Source organism: Prunus dulcis, chromosome 6, assembly GCF_902201215.1.
Source record: "Prunus dulcis chromosome 6, ALMONDv2, whole genome shotgun sequence".
Taxonomy (NCBI): Eukaryota; Viridiplantae; Streptophyta; class Magnoliopsida; order Rosales; family Rosaceae; genus Prunus; species Prunus dulcis.
The window spans coordinates 1,813,241-1,831,440 of record NC_047655.1 but is presented as its reverse complement, the minus strand read 5'-3'; the positions used below and the strand labels follow the sequence as shown (position 1 = coordinate 1,831,440).

The 18,200-nt window shown below is 36.3% G+C and overlaps 4 protein-coding genes across 10 annotated transcripts; 1 reads left to right on the top strand and 3 right to left on the bottom strand.

Moving 5' to 3' along the window:
* Positions 1-495: 495 nt before the first annotated feature.
* LOC117632878 (cellulose synthase-like protein E1) lies at positions 496-4,303 on the bottom strand. The gene is made up of 8 exons (XM_034366490.1): positions 4,022-4,303; positions 3,573-3,900; positions 2,654-2,794; positions 2,431-2,565; positions 2,114-2,323; positions 1,755-1,979; positions 1,253-1,600; positions 496-1,117 (listed from the first exon to the last, which is right to left on the bottom strand). The coding sequence occupies exons 1-8, from the start codon at positions 4,291-4,293 to the stop codon at positions 545-547; spliced, it is 2,232 nt and encodes a 743-aa protein (XP_034222381.1). The 5' UTR covers positions 4,294-4,303; the 3' UTR covers positions 496-544.
* Positions 4,304-5,862: 1,559 nt separating this feature from the next.
* LOC117632881 (transmembrane emp24 domain-containing protein p24beta2-like) lies at positions 5,863-8,047 on the top strand. The gene is made up of 5 exons (XM_034366492.1): positions 5,863-6,053; positions 6,532-6,741; positions 7,052-7,238; positions 7,352-7,459; positions 7,631-8,047. Exons 2-5 carry the CDS (start codon positions 6,532-6,534, stop codon positions 7,762-7,764), a joined length of 639 nt encoding a protein of 212 aa, XP_034222383.1. The 5' UTR covers positions 5,863-6,053; the 3' UTR covers positions 7,765-8,047.
* Positions 8,048-8,505: 458 nt separating this feature from the next.
* Positions 8,506-11,684, bottom strand: LOC117632882 (protein NOI4). The gene is made up of 3 exons (XM_034366493.1): positions 11,562-11,684; positions 9,600-9,782; positions 8,506-8,938 (listed from the first exon to the last, which is right to left on the bottom strand). Exons 1-3 carry the CDS (start codon positions 11,565-11,567, stop codon positions 8,894-8,896), a joined length of 234 nt encoding a protein of 77 aa, XP_034222384.1. The 5' UTR covers positions 11,568-11,684; the 3' UTR covers positions 8,506-8,893.
* A 938-nt stretch (positions 11,685-12,622) lies between these two features.
* LOC117632877 (pentatricopeptide repeat-containing protein At5g55840) lies at positions 12,623-17,629 on the bottom strand. Of its 7 annotated transcripts, none has more exons than XM_034366485.1 (5): positions 17,373-17,629; positions 13,753-17,255; positions 13,571-13,655; positions 13,103-13,460; positions 12,623-12,999 (listed from the first exon to the last, which is right to left on the bottom strand). In XM_034366485.1, exons 1-2 carry the CDS (start codon positions 17,530-17,532, stop codon positions 13,993-13,995), a joined length of 3,423 nt encoding a protein of 1,140 aa, XP_034222376.1. In that variant the 5' UTR covers positions 17,533-17,629; the 3' UTR covers positions 12,623-12,999; positions 13,103-13,460; positions 13,571-13,655; positions 13,753-13,992. The 7 variants fall into 7 exon arrangements, with proteins under 7 accessions (XP_034222376.1, XP_034222375.1, XP_034222377.1 ...); XM_034366484.1 differs by having other exon boundaries at positions 13,141-13,460; XM_034366486.1 differs by having other exon boundaries at positions 12,623-13,298; positions 13,383-13,460.
* Positions 17,630-18,200: the final 571 nt, after the last annotated feature.

Below are 18,200 nucleotides of genomic sequence, written 5' to 3'. Positions count from 1 at the left end.
GCAAGCCCCATATATTGGGGAGTAATATGAAACTGTAAAATATAAAACAAAGCCCATTTCTCCTTCATCTGCGGATATTGCGACTTTTCTCCTTCATCAGAACAGAACCCAAATGGTCACTCCAAAATATGAGACGCAATCGTGATTTGCTTGTCGACCCTTACTGAGGCTGCTGGACTGGAGCCATCATGGATGTAACTTGTAAGTTGTACCCCATGCTCACCATTAATTCATGGGCCCGCATTGGCAGCTGAACCAGTTGGTGTAGTTGAATAGATAAATGAGAGGAGATAGCCCTTCTTCCCTTTTGAACAAGTTTTTCAGAAGAGGCTCTTTTTATTTAGAATCCAACACGGCTTGTTTTATTCATTTTATCATAACCAGTATGAGTGTACACAAAATATAATTAAGCAAATGATTTTCATACCAATTGTTTTCAATCCAATGTTTGTTCCAGGATAATGATCATGGAACGTCCACATGTGATGTGAGGCAGTTAATTAAGGAAATTGTAGGTTGGGGGGCTCTTAGAACATACATTTATTCACAATCCCTTAACATGATAATTTAAAACATACACAAGAAAACACAGCACAATGACCATTGATTTATATGCTATGGAGCTCGGCATCTTTCCTTTATCTTTCCTCAGGTAAAGGCCTTGGTACAAAGGTAGGTTAATGAGAATCAAAACCCCACACAGAAGAACCTGCAAAGACATAGTCTCGTAAGCTTTTGCAATGCCCTTTGATCCAGCAATTGCTTCTTCCAATACAAACCCAGCAAAGCAGCACAGATTGAGCAACGCAAGTGTTGCCAAAATGGTGAGCATTGGAGAGGAGGCTCCAAACTCCATAATCTCTTTCTCATATCGCTTCGACACATCTTCTTCTGCCACCTTGGCTGTGATTACAAAGGCTGAATTAGTGTATCCGATGGAGAATAGAATGGTATCTATGAAGGCAAAGAGGTAGGAGCTTGTTCTCTGGTAAAGCCATATGCGTTGCTCGTTCCACCAACCTAATATTGTACCATCACACCACAGAAACTCCACAAAGCTCCAAGTGTACTTGCCAATGATCACATAAGCAAATGGTATGAGCCATGGACTTGACATCTAATTAAATTCACAAAACAAAATCCATTAGACGTGCATCGGGAAATATACCCTAAATAGGTACCGTACGGTTCAATATATATATATATATATATATATATATATAATGAGGATATAAGGACATAGGAACCATACCTGTGGAAATAAGGATGTGCCTCTAAGGAGGTAAAGCGAAGGGAGAGTTGAGTAAACTAGGGTTGCCAAGCAATTTGAAGCCCAGAGGGAGTAGCGAAGATATCCAAGTTGATGGCCTAACCTAATCTTCCCATAGGCATACCAAGCAGGACTGTACTTAGAAAGAAAAATATGAAAGTTACCTTCTGACCATCTCTTATGCTGCACAAGTATATGAGGCAGTGTGGCTGGAGCTAATCCTAAGAAAGCTTCCCTTGCTGGGTTGCAATACACCGATTTCCATCCCCGGCAATGGATTGATAGCCCCGTTATTATATCTTCAACTGGACATCCATATTTCAAGCCCATCTACACATGCATTACAAATTAAATTTTGAATTTAAATCATATCGGCAATATTTTTAAGCAATGATTACGTGTCATTTCATTATTGATTTATTAATCGTTAAAACGAGTACACTATTATTGACCCTAAAGTTTTAAGGGGGAGAGAGAGAGAGACCTCTTTTCCCCATTGAGTGTTCTCTTCAAATGTACAACTTGCAAGACTTTTTGTGTTTTCTTCCAATTCATGAATGCCAAGTTCTTCTCTTTTTCTATTATCCCACTTCATATCACTCTTAGAATCCTTGCTGAATTTCCTCCCACAAAGTGTATCTCTCCTGTGAAAGCATCCAGTTCCAACATATAGAGGGCCTCCATAACCATCCACACCATGTGCTTCCACCTTCCATATACACAACACAACACAACACAGACAAATAATTCCAAATAAGTAAGAATTAATAAAATTTAAAATAACATGATCAAACTATAATTATTCCATTACCACATATATAATTATTCTCAACAAATACTCACCTCATTGATTACGCGTAATGAAGCGTATAATTCATTCTTAGTAAGGTTTTTGAAATTCTGTGGGAACTGTACAAATGCAATCTCATGGCCTTTCTCTTCATCCATTAAGAAACAAAGCGTATCTCGTATGGCCAAGGAGTTGTTTGAATACATATCACAATCTACATTAAGAAGTAACTTCCCATTGCTAATGTTTGAAGATACCCTAATCTGAAAATAAATTAACAAAGGATATTAGATAACAAAGAATATTGATTGAAGAAGAAGCCAGAATTTTTTTCATTTTATTTATATGAGAAACAAAATATGTAATTTACCAGAGCATTCATAGCACCAGCTTTGAAGTTATGGTGACACTGGGGTCTCTTCTCTCGAGCCAAATACACTAAAGTTGGCAACGCATAACCTTCATTATCTGTTGCATTAATCGGGTCTCTTCCATCAATTACTATCTGAGAAAATTTAAGAAAAATATATTAAGCATAAAATATATCAGACAATTAATTCAAATTAAACTGATATTGGTTATATCTTCAATACTTGAAGAATGGTGTCATGATCACGTCGAGATGAATATGAATCCCACTGAGAAAAGCCTTTATGTTTTGATCGTACTTGGTCTGAAACCTGGCCTAGCTTCACTGCATTTTCGATTTTATTCTCCATGTACTTGTATAATTTCTACCACAACAAATTCATCATCATAAAGGCACCTCACTAGTTAGAAGCTAATTAATTAATAATGTAATATGCGTAATGTTAGGCTTATCATATTTTTATACCACATATTTAATAGAAATGGAGCCCACCAATACAATGAGACTCATCTCTATTAGAGATGTTGTACGTACGTAATGTGGTATAAAAGTGTAATAAGCTTAGCAGTTTCCATATAATATACTAATAAAGTAACAACATTTCTTACTATTATTTTTTGTTATCTATAATGTCGGGAAGTAGGAATGAAAAAATAAATTTCTAGTGTCATTGTAACACGATGGTGTCGTCAAATAACTTGTATTATAAAATATGTACATGCCTTGTTAAACTATATACTCGTTCGTCCGCTACCTTTAGACACTCAAACTCAACTCCATGTCAATATGCACCAATCAATCGTGGAAAAATAAAGGATTCTCGGGCAAGATGCACAACGCTTGCACAAATTTGTGCTTGGGGCCCAGTGAATAATCTACGTGCGGAGAGAGAACCATTGGGTTGGCTTATTATGAGCAGCAGGATTGAAAACAGGTCAGGGATGACCCAATTCACCTAATCCATTGGGTTGGCTTATCATAGGCATCGGGATTGAAAACACGACACTTCAACTAATTCGTATTCTTAAGACCCCCGTATGGTAACGTTTTCGAAAGGCGGATTAATAAATATTTGTGAAGGGCTTAACTAAAGTTGCACAACAAAAATTTCTGAAAGTTAATTCAATTCTTGATATTAGTACCTTGATAAACACGAAATCTTTAGCCTGATGATTATCTTCAACTGCATCATCACCATGTTTTGAGACAAAATAAGCAGCAGGTGATCTTGGCTCGACATTATATTTCTTGCAATATGGTATCCAGTGTTTGGCAAACTCAGCAGCTTCCATGAGGGCGTAGTATGTAATTTCTGAACCTCCATCATCTGAGAGATACACACTCAGCTTCTCTGGTGGATACTCATAAGCCATGACTGACAGAACAGTGTTCATCACCATCATTGGTGGCTCTATGCTTGCATCCGCCGTGCACACAAATATGTCCACCCCAGGCAACTCATTCTCATATCTGTTCAAATTTCACGGACCACAGTTATTTAATGCATATATAAAATCATACTTATCTGTTCCAAATTGATTAATACGTACATTAACTAATAGAAAGACTAACATGAACCGAAAGTAGGTACCTTTGTGAGAGCCTGTCCTTGAAGGTGTGCCTATAAACAGGGTTCCACCTGGAGGCTTGAGTGAGGAGCCAGTAAAAACCAAACCATATCTCAGCACCCAACAATCCAATCCAGGCAAACCTTCCATCTTCTCCTGCTTTTGGTATGTGACTTGCTCTGTAAACCCAAATCAAACATATGCCTGCAAATATAGAAGCTGCAAAAATCCTAAATAAGACTCTTCCCTTGGCTTTTTTTGTCTCAAACAATGGTAAATGCTCTTCCTTTGCCATTTTTGCAGCTCCCCAGCTAGCTCTGAGTCTCAGTTGATTTTTCTCAGTCCTCAATGGTTTTATGATTGGGATAATGGGTCCCGGCCCCTGTCAGGCTATCATATCGTTCACCATAGTTTCCTAATATGAAGCCAAAATAAAGATAAGACGCGCCCATAACTTCTCCACTATTTACAAACTCTGCCACCATCTAATGCAGTATATACTATACATGCGCAGATATTTTTGTAGGTAAGTTATCTGTATTTTGGTACTAATAATTTAGAGGAGAAGGCCCATTTAGTTGCCCTCCAAAATATAGGACTGCCGCTGTTAATATTACATGGTTAGCGTGCATATACTATTTACTAGGTACAAATTATGAAACGTCTATATAATACATCATGCATGCCTTGTTGATACATCATCAAGGAAAAAAAAAAAAGAAAAAAAAAAGGAGATTGAACCATGTTTGCAGGAAACTTTAATATCGTTGTTTTTGTTTGTATGGCTGTTAGGAGGCAACATAAGTGGTATGTAGCCTTTCCTTTTGGTAGTTAAGTTAACCACTAAATGGGCAATTAAGTTTGTAATGAATATTTTGTAGAGAGAGTTGATGTCATTGTGAATCAATTGAAAAAAAATAGAGAAATAAGTCTGGACTTCTCTCTCTAAAGCTAGACCTCTGAGTTCTAATTCCAAAATTCTCTCTCTTATCCTTGCATAATCTCTTGAGTGATTTGCTAGTAGGATTACCAACTACACATAGTGTATCAAATACATTCCACTAGAAATAGAAGATAACAGTGTAAACATTATGACATAATAGTAATTACACACAACTTTATTTCTCATGTCCTCTTTTCTCTCCATCAATAATTCTCATAACTTTATGTAGTTGCAACTTTATTCTGCTACACTATGTGTTATGCAACTTTATCCCCATGATAATTCTCCAACAATAATATATCCCTTTTGAATGAGACTGCTCCGTGAACATTATTTCTCATCTCCTCTTTTCTCTCCATCAATAATCTTTATAACTTCAATGTGCATGCATGTCATATATTTTTTAGTACAAGTGATAATCAAACTATAGGTGAAGGGGGTTTTACATACACAGTACTACGGTGTCATGAGGGTTTAAACTTAAAACCATTAATTTATAAATTAAAGTCCTTTTTTCACTAGATTAGACATTGTTGGCTATGTCATAAGAATACATGTTAATTGATAAACATCTTTGTTTCACACATATATTATTCTTCTTTTTTGTCGCGCACATTTTTCCTAATTGTTAAGAAACAGTTACCTTATTGTATTGCCGAATAAAACATATACCTATTTTATTTGTATAGTACAGCTATGTTGGATTTTTATTTAAAAAATAATACAGCCGTCCGGCTATACTCGTTTTTTTACAATTTTTTTAAAAAGAAATAATATTTCTCACGGCTATATTGGGTTTTTTCCAATTTTTTATAACAGGGACTTCAAAAAAAAAAAACACTACAAACGAAGGACAGGATGGAAACGACACGTCGCATTATATGCGACAAAATTACTAAACTGAAGCTTTCGTGTAGTTGCAGTCTCGTTCGTTACGTTCGAAGTAGACCTTTTGAGATTTGAAACCTAAACACAAACTCCTTCATCCTTAACTTCTAACACCCAACTGCTTATCTCATTATTCTATTTTATTATTTTATAAATCCTGTATTTAATTTTAATTTGTTTTTATTTTCTCTGCGGCCTTCGTCAAATTGTTCAAACATTCCAAGGTAAATCCTATGTCTTCTACAAATTCTGTAATTTTAGCTTCCAATAATTTCGTTTTGTTTGATCTCTCTGTCACTCTGTTTGGATGCCAAACAGGGCACTAATGGGAATTTATTTGTTATGATTGTAGCTTTTTTATTATATCGCAAGTTTTAATCTTTTTTTTCCAATTTACCGGTCAATCTGACGAAAAAGTTGGAATTTTTCTTTCAGCATTCAATTTATGAATCAGATTATTTATTGGAAACTTGATTTTTATTTGTTCTCTGTTTGTTTTGGTAGAAAATGGTTTCTGGGTTAGTTTTGATTTTCAGTTTTAAGGAACAACCAAGTTTCGTTTCTGCCCTGTTGCTTGACTGAATTGTTTGCATGAAGAAAAAAGAAAAAGGAAACTAAAAATTTCAGGCCTGTGATTTGTCATATTTTGTGTGTAATAATTTTGTTAGCTTGAATGTTAACAATCCTGCTTTTAATCTGCAGATGAAAGTTGGGTTTTCAAATTGTGCTGCCGTTTTGCTGCTGACATTTTTGGTGAGCCTACAAGCAGTTTTTGGGATCAGATTTGTGATTGACAGAGAAGAGTGCTTCTCTCATAATGTTCAATATGAAGGAGATACTGTCCACATCTCTTTTGTTGTAATTAAGGTGGATGCATCTTGGCATTATACTCAAGACGGTGTTGACCTCGTGGTAAGCTCGACATTTGTTCCCTGATTTGGGTTTGATAATTTCTCATATATGGTTTTAGCCATGCCATGATCTCTTTCATTTACTGCTGATTTAATAAGACAGCTCATAACGTATGTAGCTAAACTGGAAACCATGTGTTTGCATAAGCAAAAACGTAAATGGATCATAGTGGTTGAAGATCTTGCATTATTCCATGCCTATATTGTTAAGCATAATATTGAGAGGCATGTTAACTTTTTTCTTTTTGGGCCAAAGAGGCATTTTAACTGAAAACCCACCTGTGATCGTACAATGTCATTGGAATTTTCAGGTGAAGGGACCTTCTGGTGAGCAGATTCACGATTTTCGTGACAAGACAAGTGAGAAGTTTGATTTTGTCACTCGTCACAAAGGAGTCCATCAGTTCTGCTTCACCAACAAGTCGCCTTATCATGAAACCATAGACTTTGATATACACGTTAGCCATTTTACATACTATGATCAACATGCAAAAGATGGTGAGCGGTTGCTTTGTGCTTCTTTTGAAATCTTTAGTTATTCTTTCAACTGTTGACCGCTCTTTGTGAAATAAGGAGACGGACTTATGACATTTTTGTTTGCATATATGCAGAGCATTTTAACCCATTGTTAGAGCAGGTATCAAAGTTAGAGGAAGCTCTTTACAACATTCAGTTTGAGCAGCATTGGCTCGAGGCTCAGACCGAACGCCAGGCAATAGGTATCTGCTGAACTCCGGTTACCAAATATAGAGGAAGCTTTTACACTTAAGTTGAACTAATATTGATTCCGTAGTGTGCATAGACAAATATGTTTCTCTACAAACATGTGAAACATAATTTTAATTTTGATCTCTTTGTTACGTAAATTGCCTTGGCAATCGTTGATGCAGTAAATGAAGCAATGAGCCGGAGGGCGATCCACAAGGCCTTCTTTGAATCAGCAGCACTTGTTGGTGCCAGCGCTCTCCAAGTTTACCTTCTTCGCCGCCTCTTTGAACGAAAGCTTGGGGTGACCAGAGTCTGAACTTGTCTTAGCCAGAGATATTGCCAATAGAAGAGCTTTACACTTAACTGTTATTCCCCCATGCTTCTGTTTTTTTATTTCAATTTTATCCCGCAGGAATAAATCATGTATAGAAACCATCACTTTGGAAGCTAAGCCATCTCATTGTTTCTTGTGGAATCCCTTCGAGTCTCAAAATTCTCTTCTTCTTTTTTTGGGGGGAAATTCTTTGAATACGAATAACCTGAAATTGTGTTCATTTCTTCATAGAAAGAAGAAAAAGGAAATTGTGTTTATTTGGGCATTGAATGTTCATGTGTGCAAAAGCCAGCATAAGCTTTCTGATTTCAGCCATATAATCACAGGCTACTTGTGCAGTTACACAGTTTAAATAAAATTCACACGAGAATTCTAAATGGTTTTTGCAAATAATATTATAATAAAAATTCAAATTAAAAATGAACGGATTTAACAAAACTAAGAGAACATTCCCTCCAAAATTGTTAGAAGACCTAATCCATACTAAAAATGAACAGTTTGGGGGCTTGAATTTCAGTTGACATATGAACAGTTTGTTGTTCATATGAATTTCTGACCCCAGAAAAGAAGTTGAGATGTATAATGAGTAAAAATGAGATGTTATATTTATTTGTATTCAAAAGTAAATTTTAGGGTACGATTCCATTTTCTCTTATTGGTACCAGAGATCCATAACATGGAATATACGTACAAAATAATTTAACAATCCGCAGAGAGGTCCCCTAGAAGAAAAGAAGAAAAAGTTTCTGAAATTTCAAAACAAAAACAAAAACAAAATAATTTCACACACAAGACGGGTTTGATAATACAACGAAGGAAGAAAAGAAAAAAAAAATGTCATAAGCAAAGCTCTAAAGCGTGTAGCAAAAGATAAGACAAAGAAACAGATTGGCATTCTAAATACCAATCACAACAACATCAGACAATATAGATACAATAAGTATATTTGTCTTCTTTACTCCTCCCATCACAAAGTTTTTTTTTTTTTTTTACGCCACAATAAATTCCATCCATCATTGCTATACAGCTCCCTATCTTTGGAAAAATATGGTAGAGCCAGTTACAGAACACCGTACTCTTCTATTGAAGCACTTCCATGGAGACAACTTTGTCAAGATTCGGCTGGTGGTTGATGAATGCAGCAAAACCATTTTTTCTGCGCACCGTGAAATCATCCACAAGGAGAAAGAAAGTCAAGCAAACTAAAACAACTTTCGGCAGCAGAAATGATTCGAAGCACAAAAACAGATGCACAAAGACATAAACGTAGTAAGAATGAAAGGGCCGCATAATGATCAACTGACCACAAGATGAGTAAATACTAAAGTCCTGGGCCACTAGTTCTTTCCAAACAACTGTGACTATTAGGCGACATCTATCTTAAACAAGGCAGAATCAGAGGGTTCATGTTCCAATTCCACTCCCGTGGAGCAATCAAATAATGCAGATAAATAGCCAAATCGTCTTCCTTTCTTTTCTTTTTCAAAATCTTGCCTCTAAATATTATATTAGTCCTTTTCCTCTCTTCCCAACTACAATTCTGTACAAGAAGTCGGTTGTATTGATCTTTATTAACTGGTAGGCTGAGTGTGATCAATAAGGCAGTGTTACATTGATATGCAGTCTACTTTTTTGGTGAGAAAGGTATGCTATCTATTCAAGTTGTGTATTGTACTACTGTCACTTGAAAATCAAAAGCTTGTAACTACGCAAACCACCATCAACTGGAAAAAGAATGAATTCTTATTGGCTGTCCCACTTATTTATCAAATCATTAGAGAAAGAAATGAGACAACTGTTCTGAGAAAGCATCTTACAGATGGAGGCCTGCCGGGCTCAACTCCATGCCTTATATTAGGATCGGCCTTTCCTGGTGACTCAGGTTTTCCACCTGTCTTCTTCTCATCCCTAGCCTTGTTGAAGATCACAGTAAACCCCTCAGCTGAAGCAGGATCATTGACATCCCATTCACCAAATTTAGGGAGTGGCCTACCCTTTTCCTGCTAGCAATCAGAAAAATATTCTCACTATTATTCAGCCGAGTAATGCAAATGGCAGGCAAGTATAAGTTTACAGAGCTAATGATTGACAGGCAATAAAATCTTCTCTCAACTACAAAAATATAAATATATATATAAAATAAATAACAAAAGGACAAACCAGCACTATTTTACAACCTGAACTCATCCGGGTTGTCAACTATCACACACCCCACACAAGAATAAAATTGCATCAACCACAGAGGACAGAACGCCAGAAACCCAATGTCAGGCTACCCCTAGATTTCTAAACTACAAATGACCACTCAATAGGATCAAATACTTTCAAAAAGGTTCCAAGACAATTATCTACCACCATACACGTACTGGCCCCCTATATTTATAAACGTATACCAATAACTTGCAACTTAGCCTTCACATGCCAAAGACCAACTCAATCTAACAATTCCAACCTGACCTCAACCTGAGTAAATGCTAAATGGATCCAGTTTCCAAAAACACTTCAGTAAGGATATGGAACACTGAGTAAGATTATGGAACACTGAGTTTAAAACCTGGCTATTACTATCCCCCTAAATCCTGCTCAGTGCTGCATCTTTAGGATAATCCTAGAAAACCAGAAAATGAGATAGGTTTTGTCTCCTGATCAAATGATAGGAGCCGCTCCAAGATGATAGGAACTGCTCCAATGGCATTTTACTGAACTCAACATTATAAGGGAAAAACAGAAGAATACACAGACAAGAAATGGCTAGCATTCAGAAAGCGTTAACACATATAAAAGGAAATGGAGCTAATATCCTATCAAAATCAGACAGAAGAGGAAGACGCTCAGAAAAGCCTACTGATTTTGAATTAGGACATCAAGCAATTTAGAAACATAACTCAAGTCATATTCAGGAAGTACTCATCACAGCTGTTCAACCCACCAGATTCATATTATTAAAATAAAAACTATAAAGATACATGAATTGAATGAAAAGAAGGAAAAAAAAAACAGGTAAAAAGAACTCTAACCTTCTCCCAGGACATAAAAACCCAAATAGAAGAAAGCTTTTTAGTTCTTACAGAAATCCTTGTTTTGGACAAAAAAATTACAACAAAACCCTTCTTCATCGAACTATTCTACGCATTCAGAATCAGCATAACACACACATACACACAGAACCACNATATACGTGAGCGTGGAATACTCAGGAAAGATCAAATGCCCTTAATATACTAAGCAAAATCACCATGAATTAGGTAGAAGTTTGTATAAGATTATATGCCCCACTCAAACAATGAAGGACAACAAATAATAACAATACCAACACTAAATAGAAATGCAGACTCGAAAAATATTCTAACTTGATAATTTTGTAAGAAAGATAAGGGAAAATTTGTCATTCACCATTCCTTTTCTGGTCGTTTCATTTTCACCATTCCTATTGAAACCAAACTAAAAGAAAATTGAAAAGTTAAAATCTGCTCCTCTGGAAATCCAAAATTGCATCATGTAACTGCGGAAACTCGAAAATCAAAAAACAAAAGAAAAAAACATAAATTTTGCTCAAAATTAATGCAAAATAAATACTACAATAGATTGATCTGAGTCAATTACAGTTGAATTAATACAGATTAACCAAGAAATCTATGAAATACAGCTAAAGCCAATAAAAAACCGGAGCAAATCCAGCAAATTAAGCATCACAAAGATTAAAAATAAAAAACAAAAAAGCATACAAATATTAAGAATTTATATTCAGATTGAAGAAAGAGACGAAGGCGATTACGTACCGACATGAATTCGATCAAAAAGGAAAACTTTTTTTTTTTTTTTCCGGGAAAAGAAATGACTCGGAAAGCAAAGCGAGAGAGAGAGAGAGAGAGAGAGAGAGAGAGAGAGAGAGAGAGGTTGGGCCAAAAATGGGCCTATAATTGCAATGTGAAATCTGGGAATATGAGGCTTTAACGGTTCGCTTTTTTCTTGAATAAACGGCGTTATGTTGTGAAAAAGGAACGGAAAGATTGTTCGGTCGCCGTTTGGTCAACGTCAGCGCTGACGTGGTTTGTGTGTTTGAAATGAAATTGAACGGAAGGCAAATTATAAATAAATAAATAAAGTAATAACGGAACGGGGTGGTGAGCTGGCAGACGGAGTGAGGAAGTTAGGAGTAGCTGTTGGGTTGCACGGAGGCAAAAACAGCACATTGACTTGCTGGCATTCGTAGCGTTTAAAATTTCAAACAGTTTGGCGTCTCCATGTCCTCTATATTAATCAAATTAATTAATTAATCAATTAATGTTGATACCAACTTTTTTCTCTTTCCATTAATGGAAAAAAAAAATGTATAATTTTTTTCCAAACAGATAGTTAGTAAATTAGCATATTATACTTGTATGTATTTCTATTTTTTCGTACATTTCTCAATTATATAAAATAATGTGTTTTTTAAAACGCAAATGTATTATTTGTGTGTTATATGCATCTGTATTTTTTTGAATTATACACTTTTGTCAAATGCATTATACACTTATTATATGCAAGCAGACTATTGAAAAAAAAGACTACAAATAATTTTAAATTTTTTATATGATAGCTGAATTTTTCGCCGTATGCTGTTAACAAATTTACGGAATACTACACTAATGTATTTCATATGTACTATACTCAGTCCTGTGTTTTAATAAGTATGGTTCAAAGCTCTAGTTTATGTTCATAAGGTAAAACTTATTTATTCGAATTCTACAAGCAAATTTCAAACGGTGTTTCTTGATTCCCATTTTTTTTTCCCTTGTGCCCATCAAAACTCTGCAACTTGCAAGTTATAAACTTTGAACATATAAAGAAGACAAGATGAGACAATGTGAATATATACAAATCAATATGAACATTATTAATTATACAAAGTCAACAATAGCAATTCATCCATGTAAATTTTGCTAGATTCTGTCTGCCATGCCCATAACAAAGGCATTATATTTTGCAAAAGAGAACCCTAAAATACATGGCAGCACATCAACATATTCCCTTGCAGTGAAGTCCCTGTGCCTCCAGCATCAGGTGCAAAATGAAGATGTAGATTGAGACACCCGCTTCATTTGGTTCCCTCAATCAATGGCCAACTTCTTTCTCTATCAAAGAGCTGTTTCCTCCACCTTTATGGGCATGTGACGTGTCTAACCAAAATTTGGCTAGTCATAGCCCCCAGGATAGATTATAATTCATTATTCACTGCAGAAAGAAAAATGGTGAACTTAGATTTGATACAAACAAGAAGATTTTGGGGATGGTGGAAAGCTTTGCATAAACGTATTTTTGGGCAAAAAAAACTGACTGATTAGGTAACGAATGGCACTGATTACTGATCCTGACCTTCCAAGCAGTGAGCCAAATGACACTGCTCTCTCAAACATCCTGATTCCTCAACTACAATAAACTTGCTCAAGAATCATGTTTATAGGAAGGAAGTATCATGTGCAAGAGTCTGCTCTTAAACCCTTATCCATTGCACAGAAACCAAGAGCCCGTCTCTTTGATAGGTGGAGTGCAACAATGAAATAATCAGACATGGCGATAAAAGAAAGAACCACCTAAAAGAAATAATAGCATATTACCTATCAGCAAACCTTATGCATTATATGAGAGCATCTTTAGCATTCCAGCACTTGTTTCCAGAAAGAAGCCTATGTTACCTAAAGAGAATGTAAAGAGAATATAAGTGTTAAAAGGGTAAATACCTGTAGCCCTTGATCATAAAAGAAAACAGGGCCTGTAAATGCATTAAGTAAAAGTTGGAACTCACATAGAATGGGGCATGATTCATTTTGCCACAACAAATATCATATCACAAAACATGACATCCAAGCATGAGGTAGACTGCATTTCACCTAAAGTAGCAGAAAATACATTACTAATAAATACAAGAAGATATATGTTGTTAAAGAAAGTAGAAGATAAGGAAAGGTATTAGAGAATGCAGCTTACTCTATAAACTATAGCAGAAGGTCATGTTGTATTATAACTTCAGTAAGCGATGAGAGCCATTGCAGTCTCATCTCTCAACGGACCTCAAGTAGAAAGGTTTATATCAAAACTTCGTTAAGTAAAGTGAACCAATCACAATCCCATCTCCCATCAGACCTCCGGTAGAAAAGTTTATATCATAACTTGGTTAAGTAATGAAAGCCCATTGTGGTCGCATATCCCAATCCAAGTACGGCTTTACTACCTCTCTTTAGTATTAGTTCCTTTTATGCGCCTCAAAGAATTTAGTCTTCCCATTGCATTCATCAACCCCTCATGTAGCATTTGGGCGCTTCCATCCAAATTTCCAGATATCAGTCCCCTTTCAGATAAATCTCCCAAAAGTTGTTCAGCTTTAATAAGATTATTATGAGAGGAAACAGCACCAATGAGCAGAGTATAAGTTGTAGTGTTGGGCATGAGACCTCTTTGTTTCATCTCCTCATAAAGCTCAAATGCAACCACAACATCACCATTAGCACAAAGGCCTGAAATGAGAACATTAAACACAGGGACATCAAGCTTCACACCACAGCATTCCATTGTGCCCCTCAGTTTTAGAGCCACTGCAAGGTTGGCTTGTTTGCAGAACATGTGCATCAAAGTAGTAAAAGTAGCAGTTGTTGGAATGAGTTTCATTCGAAGCATGCGATCAAGAACCAGCATTGCTTCTTCAATCTTCCCGCATTTCGCGAGCCCTCTAACCAGAGCACTCTCAGCAATGTCACTGGTAGTAACACCAAGAGCCTCTATATGATCTTTTAGTTCGAATGCTCCTTGTATATCTCCCACTCTACACATACCATTAATTAAGGTGAAATAATGTGTATCCTTGGGAGTGAAACCTTTTTCCAACATTTCATAAAGAAGGGCACGGGATGCTTGGAAATCTTGGCTTCTGAATAGTCCATTCAAGATAGCAATGTGGGTGTCTATATTAGCAGAAACGCCTAACAGATTCAGGACACTAACTAGCTCAAAGGCCTTCACCATCTTACCAGTCTCAGAATACTTGCTAACAAGCATGTTAACTGTTAGATGATCAGCTATAGCACCTTCCATTATCATCTTATTCAACATTTTGTGGCCAACATCCAACATACCGGACTCGCATAATCCAAGAATAAGAGAGTGGCAAGTCAATTTGTCGGGAAATAATCTGGCCTGGATTATGTTATTGTATAACATAGAGCATTTCACGAGGTCCCGGTTCTTCGAGTATCCATGCAAGAGAATATTATAAGTAGCCAAATTAGGGCACAATCTGCTGCTCCCCATAGTTGAAAACAGTTCATTTGCCTTCATTAGTTTTCCCATCCTCGAGTATCCATCTATCATGACATTACAAGCAACAGTATCCAAGTATAGACCTTTGTTCTCCATCTCTTCAAAGAGATACAAAGCAGCCTTAGACTGGCCAGTCTTGAAAAGGCCATCGACTAGACAGGTATACATTATTGCACTTTGTGAGCAAGTCACTTTTCCCATGAGTTTCCCAAACAACAGGATGGCGGCAACCATTTTTCCCTTCCAGCATAACCCAGCAAGAAGGCTACCATACGTATAATCATCAGGCAGAACATTATTCTCAACCATCTCATCAAGAAGGGATACAGCCTCTTGCAGATTTCCAGATTTACATGTCTCATAAATTATTGTATTGTAGATAACAGTATCAACAACAGATGGAATGCCGTGGAGTTTCTTCAAAAATTTCCTTGCTTCCCCCAAATTTCCACCCTTGCATAGCCCTTTCAGTATACTTCCATATGTGAATGGAGTTGGATGATGACCTGACTTAATCATTTCATCAAACATAGAAAATGCTTTTAATCCATTTCCCATGTTTCCATGGCCATTTATTATACAATCATAAGTAACGGAATCGGGATCAAGACCCATACTGCCCATATGACGCATGAAATCTTCGGCCACTTCTACTTTTCCAGCTTCACAAAGCGAAGCAACCAATATGTTACATGTGAAACGGTCAGCACCATGGCCATTGTGATTCATAACAGCATAAATCTTTAACGCTTCAACTATGTTGCCCATCTTGCAAGAGTTGTAGATTAAAGTAGAACATATTATTCTATTCGGTGCAAGGCCAGCTTTATAAATCTTACATAGTATCTCCCTCGCATGTTTCATCTTCCCAGCTCTGCAAAGTCCATTTACGAGCACCGAAAATGCTATAATATCAGGATCCACACCATCCTGGACCATCATATTAAACAACTGCACAGCTTCGTCAAGCAACCCATTTTTGCATAACCCATCCATGATCGCTGTATATATAGTACAACTAATAACAATCGCATTCATCCGCATTCTCTCAAAAAGACTTCTTGCTAAATCAAACTTGGCATGCTTACACAGCCCATTCAAAAGAGCCCCATAGCTGACTTCATTAGGTCTTAGTCCCATAGCTTCCATCATGTCCAAAAGTCTGAAAGCTTCTTCAAGCTTACCATTTTGGCAGAGTCCACCAATCAAAGCATTGAAAGTAACAAAATTCGGTGAAAGATTAAAAGTAGACATCTCATCAAAAACCCGGGTAGCAACACCAAGTTTCCCCTCCATCACAAACCCATTAATAAGAATATTGTAGGTAACCTCATTAGGAGATAACTTCTTCCTTCTCATTTTCTTCAACAGTAAATAACCTTTTGCACTCCTATTGTTTCTACATAAATCACCAATTAGCATGTTATATGTACATACGTCTGCTTCTATACCCTTAGAACCCATGTGATCAATAAGCTCAAAGGCTGTTTTATACCTCCCTTTCTTGCAGTACCAATTGAGCAAAGTATTATAACTAACTATATTTGGAACATAGCCACTCTTTTCCATCTTTCTCAGAAGATAACTAGCTTTCTTAAGCTTCCCTTCAACACATAAAAGACTAATCAATATATTAAACGTAGCGACATCAGGGCAAATCTTATTGGCAAGCATTTCTTTGAAAAAAGACCATACTGACCCAGCTTTCTGGTCCTTTGCCAACCAAGCTAGGATCATATTACAAGTACAAGTGGACGGCCTAAATCCCCGAAAACCCATTAAATACGAAGTCTCTACAGCATAATCAACCATTCCTTCCCTTAAATAAACTCTAATTAGAAGGTCAAAGACTGAAGGGTTTGAATTGCAAAGAGAGTAAGTATCCATCAGAGCACCAAAAACAGGTTTTGGGGCAATTCCCATTTGCAACAAATGCCCCAAAATTGATTTGGCAGAGTCATACATTCTAGCTCGAACAAGTATATGGGTTGTAACAGAAAGTATGTGAGTGAGGTGGTTGAGTTCCAAACCAGGTTGTTTAATGACCCAATTGAGAAATTTCAAAGCCAGCCTTCCATGTACTGGTCTAAGAGAAGCCAACCTATAATCCATGTGGTTCAGAGACTCCCAACGGTCTATGGTGAGAATTGCATATATGCTCTTCTCCATTTCTGTGCCTGTAGTTCCCAAATGTATAACAGTTTAGCCTAAAAGAAAAGCACACTCTGCCCAAAAAATCAAAACTTTAATCTCAAAACACACACTCAACGAGAAGCGTAGAGAAAGTGACATACCAGAGGTTTGTGTGCTTTTTTTGTGAGCTATGTTTCTGGCATCATCATCTCCAAGATTTGTTTTGATGTCTTGGAAGAAAGCATGAAAAGCTCTGAACTTTGAAATTCGGTGGGAAATTAGAGAGAATTGTTTAGCTCTAGTCGTTGAGGAGGACAACATTGAGTTTGAGTGCTATGCTTCTTTCTCATGACCGCCTTCTTTGTCACTGTGGAGGAAATGATAAAGAGCGCGTATCTTTGAGCGCCGGTGAACACGACTAACAGACAAACCGTTGGATAACATCCACCGGCTGAAATATTTAACACACGAAAATGGGTTATATATATAATTTGCTACACAAAAAATTATTATACATAATAAATAAAATAAAAAAAGAATTTTAATAAATATATATATATAACTTTTTTTTTAAATTTATAAAAAGAGTTAGGGGCCAAGAAAAGAAATTGTTGATTCTTTTGGTACCTCTCCACTTTCTCCATTAATGAGATTATAAATAAATGGAGCTAATTTTCCCACTCTGCTTTTGTGCATTTACACTCCCTTTTTCCCACTCCTCTTCAATTTTAACCAACATTTCAACCTATTAAAAAAAGGCATTTGTTAGAAGAAAAAAATGTATTATTATGAGTAAATAAAATGATCCCATATGTATTCCTAAGTATATATTTGTATTTTTATTGACCCGAAGAAAAAAGCTCTGATTTTCTAGAATAATCAACCAAAACTTATAAAAACAATTAAGGTTAGAGGCTAATAATAGTAATTTCATTTGGATGGTGTCGCCGGGGCTTATCCGTTCAATCTTACCATGATCATCTAGAAGA

Coding starts and splice junctions, on each gene's coding strand:
- LOC117632878 (XM_034366490.1), bottom strand. CDS start 4,293: ATGGCAAAGGAAGAGCATTTACCATTGTTTGAGACAAAAAAAGCCAAG. Junction 3,901..4,021: donor AAGGACAGGCTCTCACAAAG/GTACCTACTTTC, acceptor AAATTTGAACAG/ATATGAGAATGAGTTGCCTG. Junction 1,118..1,252: donor GCACATCCTTATTTCCACAG/GTATGGTTCCTA, acceptor GAATTTAATTAG/ATGTCAAGTCCATGGCTCAT.
- LOC117632881 (XM_034366492.1), top strand. CDS start 6,532: ATGAAAGTTGGGTTTTCAAATTGTGCTGCCGTTTTGCTGCTGACATTT. Junction 7,239..7,351: donor TGATCAACATGCAAAAGATG/GTGAGCGGTTGC, acceptor GCATATATGCAG/AGCATTTTAACCCATTGTTA. Junction 7,460..7,630: donor GACCGAACGCCAGGCAATAG/GTATCTGCTGAA, acceptor TCGTTGATGCAG/TAAATGAAGCAATGAGCCGG.
- LOC117632882 (XM_034366493.1), bottom strand. Junction 8,939..9,599: donor AGCCCGGCAGGCCTCCATCT/GTAAGATGCTTT, acceptor CACGGTGCGCAG/AAAAAATGGTTTTGCTGCAT.
- LOC117632877 (XM_034366488.1), bottom strand. CDS start 17,532: ATGTTGTCCTCCTCAACGACTAGAGCTAAACAATTCTCTCTAATTTCC. Junction 17,256..17,372: donor AAAAAGCACACAAACCTCTG/GTATGTCACTTT, acceptor TGGGAACTACAG/GCACAGAAATGGAGAAGAGC.